This window comes from Beta vulgaris, chromosome 9, assembly GCF_026745355.1.
Source record: "Beta vulgaris subsp. vulgaris cultivar EL10 chromosome 9, EL10.2, whole genome shotgun sequence".
In the NCBI taxonomy this organism is placed as follows: Eukaryota; Viridiplantae; Streptophyta; class Magnoliopsida; order Caryophyllales; family Amaranthaceae; genus Beta; species Beta vulgaris.
This window is the reverse complement of record NC_079210.1, coordinates 43,106,721-43,118,146: the sequence shown is the minus strand read 5'-3', so window position 1 is coordinate 43,118,146 and position 11,426 is coordinate 43,106,721. Positions and strand designations below refer to the sequence as shown.

At 34.3% G+C, this 11,426-nt stretch overlaps 1 protein-coding gene across 1 annotated transcript; it reads left to right on the top strand.

Annotated features, from left to right (window-relative positions):
- Window positions 1–8,781: 8,781 nt before the first annotated feature.
- On the top strand, window positions 8,782–10,656 carry LOC104904200 (probable serine/threonine-protein kinase WNK4). The gene has a single exon (XM_010692397.4). It carries the CDS (start codon window positions 8,991–8,993, stop codon window positions 10,530–10,532), a length of 1,542 nt encoding a protein of 513 aa, XP_010690699.2. The 5' UTR covers window positions 8,782–8,990; the 3' UTR covers window positions 10,533–10,656.
- Window positions 10,657–11,426: the final 770 nt, after the last annotated feature.

Below are 11,426 nucleotides of genomic sequence, written 5' to 3'. Positions count from 1 at the left end.
TTGCCTCATTGACTATTTCTCTGCCACTGGCATTATTTTTCAAACTTCTTGTGTGGGTACTCCGGAACAAAATGGGAGGGTAGAATGTAAACATCAACATATCTTAAATGTCGCCGGTGCCTTACGTTTTCAAGCCCACTTACCTATATATTTTTGGGGGGAATCTATTCTTGCTGCAGCTCATCTTATCAATCGGACTCCATCTCTCTTACTCAATGGCAAGTCTCCTTTTGAATGTTTATTTGGTCGAGTTCCTGCATATGATGCACTTCGTGTCTTTGGTTGTCTTGCTTTTGCTCATAATCAAAAACTAAAGGGGATAAATTTGCTAGTCGTAGCCGTAAATGTCTTTTTGGTAAAAAGGGTTGGAAGTTGTATGATCTTGACACTTGTGAATTTTTTTGTCTCTAGAGATGTTAAGTTCTTTGAGGCTACTTTCCCATTTTTGTCCCCTGACGATGTTAATATAGCTCCACAAGAAATGTTTTCTGAAACCCCCTACATCCACTATGATTTTGATGATTCTGAGGTTAATGTTCCACCACAAAAATCTGCCCCCTCATCCTCTACTACTTCCCCGGCTCGGCCTACTCTCTCGGCCCCGCCACCTCCGTCTGCCCAGCCCTCGCCAGCTGCTCCACAAAACTCCCCGCCTTTGTCTTCGGCCAAATCCACAAATTCTTCCTCTCCCTCGCCTCCTAGCGCGCGCCCACAACCTGTCGTGGGCCCAACTTCCGTGTCCAACCCAGGTTCTGTTTCTCACGCGCCTCTCTCTGCTCGGCCCACATCTACGGCTAGGGGTGAAAGTTATTCGGATAAAATCCAAAATCCAATCCAATCCAATCCAATCCAAATTAGTAATTCGGATCGGATTCGAACTGTGTTCGGTTTGGATTCGGATTGAGAATTTTTGAAAAATTGGATTTTCGGATCGGATTGGATTGAGGGTAATTGGATCCAAAAATCCAATATAACCGAATAGTAATATGCCTTGTATTATGTATCTGGATTGGGCTTAAGTGCTTAATTGATTTTTTATTATAAAAAAACCTACTCCATAGTCCAATACACATAGAACTTCAATCCTTCCCCTAAAGCACTAACTGTACTTAATTCCTCATTTCCTAAATCTACTAGGCTGCTGTTGTGCTTAATTTATTTCATCGAAAAATTAAAGTTTTTAAAAAATCGGATTTTCGGATCGGATCCAATCTAGAGTATGAAATTTCGGATTGGATTGGATTGGATTCAAACCCTAATTGGTTTGGATTCGGATTGAAAAATTGAAATCCAAATTTTATTCGGATCGGATTGGATTAGGCCCTAATCCAAACCGCACACTGAACTTTCACCCCTATCTACGGCCCCTCTCCAGCCCCCCGCTGCCACGCCCAATTCTTCTCCTCCTACCGATTCGGTCTCTCTCTCTTCTCCTGCTCCGACCTTGGGTCGTGGCCTTCGTGACAAAATTCCATCCACCCGCCTCCGTGACTACGTTACCAATGCCATCAGTGCTCCCAGTATAAGCTCGTCACATCCTTCTCTCTCTTCCTCTCATCCTTCAGGTACTCCTTACCCTTTGACTCACTATGTAAATTGTAACAATTTTTCTGTAAATTACCGGAAGTTTCTTGCAGCTCTTATTTCTGAACAGGAACCTCGTTCTTTCAAAGAGGCTATGAAACATGACGGTTGGCGGGCCTCCATGCAACGGGAAATCCAGGCTCTTGAGGACAATGACACCTGGACCCTTGAACCTCTTCCTGCGGGTAAACATGCTTTGGGTAGCCAGTGGGTCTATCGCATCAAGTATCATTCTGATGGACGTATTGAACGTCTAAAATCTTGTTTGGTCGTGTTTGGCAATCATCAGCAGGAAGACATTGATTATACAGAGACTTTTGCTCCGGTCGCCAAAATGACCACTGTTCGGGCCTTTCTTGCTATTGATGCTTCCAAAAATTGGGAACTTCACCAGATGGATGTACACAATGCTTTTTTACATGGGGATCTTGATGAGGAGGTTTACATGAAGCTTCCTCATGGTTTTGCTCGTTCGGATCCTAATCTTGTGTGTCGTTTGCGTAAGTCGTTGTATGGGTTAAAACAGGCTCCTCGTTGTTGGTTTGCAAAATTGGTCACAGCTCTGAAAGGATATGGGTTCTTGCAATCATATTCCGATTACTCTCTGTTCACCCTCACTCGTGGCTCCATTCATATCAATGTGTTGGTTTACGTTGATGATCTTATCATTTCTGGGAATGATTCCGCTGCATTATCTCTCTTCAAAGCCTATCTCAGTGACTGTTTTAAGATGAAAGATTTGGGGGCCCTGAAATATTTTTTGGGCATTGAAGTTGCTCGCAGCTCGTCTGGTCTTCTTCTATGTCAGCGCAAATATACACTTGATATCATTTCTGAGGTTGGCTTGCTAGGCGCAAAGCCGTGTGGTTTCCCTATGGAGCAAAACCATCGCCTAGCCCATGATGAGGGTCCCTTGTTTGATGATCTTGAGCGCTATCGACGTCTTGTTGGCCGTCTAATTTATCTGGTTGTTACTCGTCCTGATCTCGCCTATTCTGTGCACATTCTATCATAGTTTCTTCAGGCTCCACACGTGGCTCACTGAGAAACCGCTATTCGTATTTTTAAGGAATCAAGGATAAAGTGAGATAGACATAGTTTTTAAGAGTGCGGAGGGCTTTATATAGGGAGTTAAATCCACGTTCTAATGTGTTTCCTAACTCTATTAGTGTTTGGGTTGGAAAACAAGGAAGAAAAAAATTAAAGAAAAAGAGAGAAACAAAAGGAATTTAAAATTCTAAATCAACAAGGAAAACCAACGAAATTATTGATTATTGTGATTCTCTGTTAAGATATGTGTTTGATCATGAGTTTTGAAAATGAGATAAAGTAGGGGTGTAAATTGGTTGGATTCGATTGGACTTTGTCAAATTTTAATAAAATCAAAAGTTTTTTAGACTCGAGAAATTAAATCCATATATGATCCAAAAATTTTCTTGAGTCCAGTTCATCAGTTCAGCCTCTGAATCTTTTTTTCTTGAATTTGAATTTAGTCCTGTCAGAATGTTATACTATAATTTATACTAGTTTTGAAGCCCGTGCGTTGCACGGGTTATTGTTTATTTAATTTTTGCAAATTTTTTGTTAACATTGTTGATTTTTTGTTGATGTGAAATGAGATTTTTCAACACAACTGTTATACAATTTCTCCATTCTTTTTCTATGGCAACAATTACCACTTTGAGTAGTTTAATTTATTTGAATCACTTCACTTTAGTTAAAAAAAGCGACTATTGTTGACAACGTCGCCTTTACTTTATGTTAATAAAACCATCATTAATTACTCAAAATGCCTCATAAAGTTTCGTTTACCTTATTAAGGATTTACTTATCCCCAACTCTAGTTTAACCCTCTATGCTAAAATACCCTTTTTTTATTTTCTTACAAACCATGTGCAAACTCATTTTTGCAGTAGAAAAAGACAGAAAAAGTATTTGCCGTTATACTTTAATTTCTAGATTCGTTATTGTGATATATAAATTTTATATTTTTAATGTTCAGTTGAATATTGTAGCTAAGTCTATTATTAAATAGTATCTCAATAATTAGTATGACTAACAATAGCGGCTAACGCATTTTTAACATGAAAAATACCCGAATTATACTTTAAGAAAGTAGAGGGTAAAAATATAATCGATGCATGACAAAAAGAATAGAGAAAAAAATATGAGTGTCAGTCACAACTTCAACCTTTAATTATTAGCACATAAATACTAACGCATATAGAATAGAAGATGGGAAAGCAAAAAAGAAGATCATAATGATGGTATCATGAATAAATTAAATTAAATATAAAAAACACCTCTATTAATAATCAAAAAATATTATTTAAGAGAAAAAAATATATTCATTAATCATGACAATATCAAGACTTATCAAACTTCCCCTTTTTAATGATCTGCGACCTCAAATAGTCTAGAAACTTGAACCTTGATTTCCCAATTAGTTTTAGTAGAATTAAGTTCATTGAGAAAAGAATAAGATCTGACATATAGATATATGAAAAATAAAAACACAAATAGTTATTTATAAAACAAATATTCTAGGAATAAAATAAATAGTCAATTGCATAATACCTCTGCAATGTCGTTGACAAACTTTCATTTGATTCTTCATGTAATGTCATCATGGTATGCTATAGGTTCAAGATTATATGCTTGTATTTTTTATCTTTATATAACGCAATTTTTAAAACTATGATTTTGAAAAGCACAATTGCTCTTGTTACATATAACACACTATTTTTATAGCTAATTTTATATGTATTTAAAATAAAAAATAAAAAATACGTTATTCTTCATCTAAATAAATATATTTTCATAAGTTGTAAAATTATATTGTATATGGAACTTATTTCGAAACATATTTCAAACACTCTCGATGGTAAAAAAAATATAATATTGCGAACTGTGTAGCAAAAGCTATATTCAATTTACATAGTTGAATAATTTAGGTTGTTTATTCAAAATCAGAGCGTATTATTGACTTATTAAAAATACCTTATGTGTAATTATGTCTATGTTAAACACTATTTAAAAAAGTAAAAATAAAAAGAATGACATGTCATGCTTAAGTGGAGCTCTCTATAATATTCTAAGGTTTTTTTATTGTAAAATCATACTCTAATTTTGTTCATTTATGATTCATATCATTTATCATATCTCTCATATCTCTCATTTATCATATCGATCTATGCCTATACCTCTCTATGAAACATAAATGAGCCATTGTAGCCATGGAGAAACTCATTTATCTCTCTCTCTAATTTAGAAGCTAATTTTTTCTTTAATTTATGCACCTCCTCAGCTAGCCTGCACTTCTCATGTGCAACAAAATTCAGCTTCATTGTCAGGATGTGATTGTTAGTAGCAAGCCTGTGTTTTTCAGCTATAAGAATATTAGTGACATCTCTTTGTTAATCCAGTATCTCCTCGTCAACCCGTTCAAAGGTATTACATCCCCTTTGTCCAATTTCGTGGTTGTAGAACTTGCAAGCAATGAACTTTCTCTCATGATTTTCATGATGTGTCCATGAAGTCCTTCTCGCAACCGGTATTCCGCACCCACAATTCACCATTATTGCTGCAATATTCATGCATTATTAGAGAGGTAAAAAAAATTGCACAATTGCGAGAGATAAAAGAAACCCTAACTTACACATATGAATTGCACAATTGACAGAGAAATAAAATAGATGGAATCAAGCCTTGAAGAACCAGATCTCTGAAAAATTTCTCGAATTCATAAGAATTTCTAAGTGAAGAGAGAGAGAGAGAGAGAAAGAGAGAGAGAGAGAGAGAGAAAATGAGTTTATGATGGAATCAGTTTATAGAAGATGAGGGAGGAAAAAGGGTTTCTAAGTGAATAAAATTGGAGGGAAATGGGAGTAAATTGGGTTAAGTAAGAAGTCAACGCCGGAAAACATGAGTCAACACCAGAATGACATCATGTGGTTGCTTTTGACAAAAAAAAAATTGTTTAAGGTTGTTCTTGGCAAAAAAAAATTTAAAAGGTTGTTTCTGACAAAAATCTTCCTTTTAAAAGGTTGTTTCAGACAAATTTCTCTATTTAGTAATAAAAATAATGATTGGGTCGGACCGCGCAAAATTGCATCATAAATCGTTTTGACGCGATTTGATTGGTTTATGGGCTAAAAACGTAAGTTTATTTGTGCTTTTTGGACCTAAACCATGTTCCTCCTAATAATAATAGTAATAATAATGAGTAAAGCTATAATAAATAATATAATATATAGAAATAATAATAATAATAATACTTAATAATAATGATATCAAAATAAATAATAAGAGTAATAATAAGAGTAATTAGTAAAATAAATTAGACCAACATAATAATAATATTTAACAAAATGGTTAACAAAGAATGCAGCTCAACTGAACTGAAAATAAGCTAGGGAGAATAGGCCATTATTTGGTAAGCTAATTATTCACCTATGAAAAGTTGATTGGTTATTGACTTGGTTCAACAAATAAATAAAGGTTACGGATTTAATGTTGGAATTAATCTTGGGTTATTAGGTTGATGATCACCTTATCTATCCTAAGATAAAAATGGAAGTTTATTTATAATTGATGATTATATTAAATGTCCTACTTGTAAATCATAACAAGTGAACAAATTATCAATCATGTAAAGTGAAACGTGAATACCAATAGCTTTAGACTTGCGCACATATGAAGTGTTGGACAAGTATGAAGTGGAGTACATGGTGGTAGCCCATGACTTTTCTTGGGACTAGATTGATCACTATGTCCTATTTTTATTTGAAAAGTTCATCGATATCGTAGGTCAGGGGAATACGGAGTCGCGCCCGTATTTCGTCTTCCAGACTGAAGACTAGTTTGGTTTAGAGAAACTCGTTCCACTGACTATTCCATCTAATTATAAATTAAATTAACTTGTTAGTTGTAGAGTTTAGTTCAGTCTAAGTAGTCTGCTATGTTCTTATATTATCATTTATCCCTGCTTAGTATTAATTAGTGTCATGTTAGGATTTACATTTATTTACTATGTAGTACTCAGCTTTTTAGATTACGTGTTTTATGTGTATGTGTTGATCATGGCTATGCCTTATTGATCATGTGATAACCCAATTGGTGATCAGTTTCTCGGGATAAATACAACATCGTCGTTTACAGGTTTGAAGATGATGAATCATGGGTTCGGGAATTTGAAGAGCTTGTGTTGAACTTTTATTATTTCATAGTTTACTTTGACTTTTGCGGTTGACTTTTACATTTGAGGTCCGGCTTCTGAAGTTGACTTTTGGTTGACCAAGTTTTATTTTCAAAGTTATTTATTATTATTTCCGCTGCAAAATTCTAAATAAGCCGAACATCATCACATGGACGATAATACTTTGATAATTCTCTAAGTTTTATATTTAAAAGGTATTTTGAAAAATAGAGAATTGTCGAAGTGTTACAGAGTGTCACATAAGTAGTATACGATATTGTGGGAATAGACTTACATTAACTACCTACCTTAATTCGAGTACTGATAGGCAGGGGTGGCGCTGAGCACTTGCGATAGAGGCGACCGCACAGGGCTCATGAAAATTTGGTGCTCCAAATAATATTTTTTTCTATATCATTTTAGTGTAGAAGTATGATGATATGAAATCGGATGTTAAATTGATCAAAACATCACTTCTGATTATGGTTTTAATCTCCTTAAATTAATCATAATTTGATTAACCAAGCAATAATCATAATACACTCATGAGTTAAACTAAAGGTTGATGCCACTCTAACTCCCGAATAATTCAAAAAAATTAAATTCACAATTTGTGACCCAATACCTTAAATAAGTTATAGGAAGAATATAAGTCGGGTATGGGTGAAATTATGAGCTTGTTAACTATTAAAACATTAAAATATACAGTAACTATTAAAACATTAAAATAGATAGTATAAGACAAGATTGTAGCACATGACTATTCATTCTATAAACTTTTGCCTTGATACACAAATCAATTAAAATTAATGGAGTCCAAAGTTAAAGATAGAGCTTATTGAAAGGATTCCTTTGATTTAATCTTACTGATGTTAATGTGTCAATATTTTTTATTGTTGCCATCTTCTTATTTTGTAATACAAAATTTAAAACTTAAAATGTAATTTTTAATGTATTAAGAAAGGACCAATACCTATATATATTAGGATTCTCATGATTCAAGATTTTATACTAGGGTTTTAACTTTTAACTCTTAGATAAAGTGATATTTAATGTTATAATTTTAAAATATAATATTAATAAATAAAAAATTTCCTCAAATTCGGACCTGATAACTAGTTATCTTAATTAAAAGGATTTTTTTCCCAAACTACCTTTAACTTTCAAATTTTTGCGAGAAACTACCTTATAAAAAATTTGTTGTCCCAAACTACCTTAGTTTTACTATTTTATTGTTGAGAGCTACTTAATGTTGGTTTTTGACATTGACTTTTTTTCAGTTGAAAATTGTGAGAGAAAACAAAATTACCCTTGTGGAAGTTGCTTAAGATTTGAGGAGACTTGGAGGGTGATTGTTCCTATTTTATTTTAAGTAGTAGAAGAGGAATCTAATGGTGGATTGATGGTACAGAGTGGCGACATAGATATGAGAAACAAAGAGAGCGCACATGAAAATGGGAAAAATGGGGTGGGGAAAATGAAAAAAGAGTTTGAAGATGTCAAGTGATACTACGTGACATTAAAAAAACTGGAAAAAAAGAGTCAATGCCGAAAATCGGCATAAGGTAGTTGTCAACAACAAAATGGTAAAAGTAAGGTAGTTCGGGACAACAAATTTTTTATAAGGTAGTTTCTCGCAAAAACATGAGAATTAAAGATAGTTTGGAACAAAAAAGCTAAGCCTAATTGAAAAGACCTCTTTTATATGTAAACCGCCCTGGTGAATTGGTGATATGATTTTCTTGAAAAAATTGAGGAATACTAAAACAGCTTGAATCTGTTAAGACTCCTAATTGTTAGCGGATTAGGGAATATCATCCAAAATAACATAAAGTCATAAACCCTCCTATATATAATTAGTCACGTAAAGTCATAAACAAATTTTACTCTGATCATCTCATCATCAACTACTCACATTACATTACCTTAAGACAACCATCTTTCTTTCTTTTTGCTCTAAAACCTCCCTCTCTTTGTTAAACACACGATCATATCTTTACTTACCATAGTTTTATGGATTTCCAAACAACAAATCTACAACCCAGTTCATCAAAAATCAGCCGTTTCAAGTCTTCATTCTCTGTTCTTTAAGCGTTCAGTAAGAAGCAGTAAATCATCTGATTGATCACTTTTGAAGGGAACAACAAACTCCACTTGCGACTCTCGTAGGTGCTTTCGTGTTTCACTTTCGTGTTTCGTGGAGTTAATCATGGGTTCGAGTTTACAAGAAGACGACATTGAGGAATTCGAGGTTGTCGAGAAAGACCCAACAGGACGTTACGTAAGGTACGAGGAAGTCCTAGGAGAAGGGGAGTTTAAAACAGTTTACAAAGGTTTTGATGAAGTTAATGGCTTAGAGATTGCTTGGAGTAAAGTTGAGTTAACAGATAAGATTTTCAAGTCACAAAAACATCTTGAGAATGTATGTTCAGAAGCCAATCTTTTAAAGTCTTTAAATCATGAGAACATCATGATATGCTATTATTCTTGGGTTGATAATGAAAAGAAGACAGTTAACATGATTACTGAATTGTTCACTTCCGGAAATATGAGTCAATATCGCAAGAAATATAATCGTGTTGATACAAAGGCAATCAAGAATTGGGCTAGACAGATTTTAAAAGGGTTAGATTATCTTCACTGTCATAGTCCTCCGATTATTCATAGAGATATTAAGTGTGATAACATCTTTATTAATGGAAATTCGGGTAAGGTGAAAATCGGCGATCTTGGACTTGCAGCAATGCTTCAACAAGGTACTACTACTCGTGCTGCTGGTGGTACACCTGCATTTATGGCACCGGAATTTTATGATGATGAGTATGATCAACTTGTTGACATCTATTCTTTCGGAATGTGTTTGCTTCAGATGGTTACACGGGAATTACCATATAGTGAATGTACTAATTCTGGTCAGCTTTATAAGAAGGTTAGTTCTGGAGTAAAGCCTGCTGCTCTTGGCAAAGTGACTGATTTACAGGTGAAACAGTTCATTGAGAAGTGTTTGAGTCCTGCGTCTGAGAGACCGTCTGCGATTGATCTTTTGAATGACCCGTTCCTTGCATCGAGTTATAGTGGATCATCCATAGCATCTAGTAAAACTCTGAGCCTGACATCTGAATCTGTCTGTTCATCATCTGGTAAACTTGAGGTGGCTAGTTCATTACCTAGTTTATCAGCTGCTGCTCCTGTTGAGATAGCGAAAGCAGTTGTCAGTAAGGATAAGTTCTTGAAGTTAGAAGGGAAGGTGTTAAAGGAGAATGATTCAGTATCAATGACATTAAGGAGTTTTGACGTTGGAGGTCATACAGAAAAGATCGAGTTCATTTTTTTTATTGAAACTGATACATGTCAGTCCGTTATGGAAGAGATGGTGAAGGAACTCGAGTTATCAGTTGAAGATGCAGCACTGATAACTGGAATTATGGAACGAGTGGTTACAGAAATTGTGAGGGGTTATAGTAAGCTTGAAAAATCACCCAAATCTCCTCAAGTACATGCTCAAAATACAACTGGTGAAGATCATGATTTAGTGCTGCAGGGTGATTTCAAGTGTAAAGGCGCGAATGGAATTGAAGATTATCATCCAATTATGCCCGGAATTTCTTCTGATGCACTGAAGATATGCATAAACAAACAAGATACAGAGGCTATGAGAATAGATGAAAGGAAATGTAGCAAAGTTGTAGCTAAGGCACGTTCTAGATCGCGTCTTAGAAAGCTGTTGTTTCTTTGCAGGAATAGATTTTAGGTTAATGTTTGGGTTCACTTTTAGTATATGGTAGTGCTTAATTCATGCTATGAAATTTTCAGTGAACTCTTCTCTTTTTTAGCTGCTTGAATATGATGTCTATTGTTTTTTTCTCTAACTTCTATTATACATGAAAGATTGAAATGTAACAACACTCCCTCTCTTATATAATAAAGGCCAATAAAGAGATGAGCTTCATTACTTAAATAAGCATTTAGGCATGGAATTGAAAACCATAGGTAATGAGATCTTTATAATTGATGAACAAGGAGTAAATAAAATAAAACTTTTTTTTTGGTCCCTTTTCGGAAACCGTGGTAAGATGAATTTCTTGTGGGTTTGTAATATCCCGTGTTTAAGTAATACTAATTATCGGATTATAATCATAAATTAAATATTTTTCAAACTAACAAAAACAAGAATTATAGATATTAAAATGTATAATAAGCTATTTTAAGTTTCCTTTATTTAATCTAACTTGTGAACAATATAACAAGTATATACTTAAGCAAAAATGGAAATTACAAAAGTACCCCTATGAGTCTAACTCTAGCACATCTTCTTCCTTCCACCATTTTTCTTCTCTGCAAATTCTTTAGTAGTGTTCACACATGAAATCAAACCCTTTAACTCTATCTTCTCCATTAGTCAATGAAGTTGCTACAATATCTCATAAAATCCGGGAAGAAGCCCCCAAACTTTGAATTCTCAACCTTCTTCCATTAATGTATCTTGACCCCAAATTCATATTTTTCACATGATAAACTGAACAGCAAGGCAATGGCAACCTCCAACAAGTTCTATAAATACCAATTGATTCCCAAGTTTTGCCAACACAAAACAAAACCGAAAATCAGAAATTTTGGAGTTAATATTAAGCCAAAACTAATACAA

Bases quoted from the DNA above. Each gene is read 5' to 3' on its own strand.
- LOC104904200 (XM_010692397.4), top strand. From the start codon at position 8,991: ATGGGTTCGAGTTTACAAGAAGACGACATTGAGGAATTCGAGGTTGTC.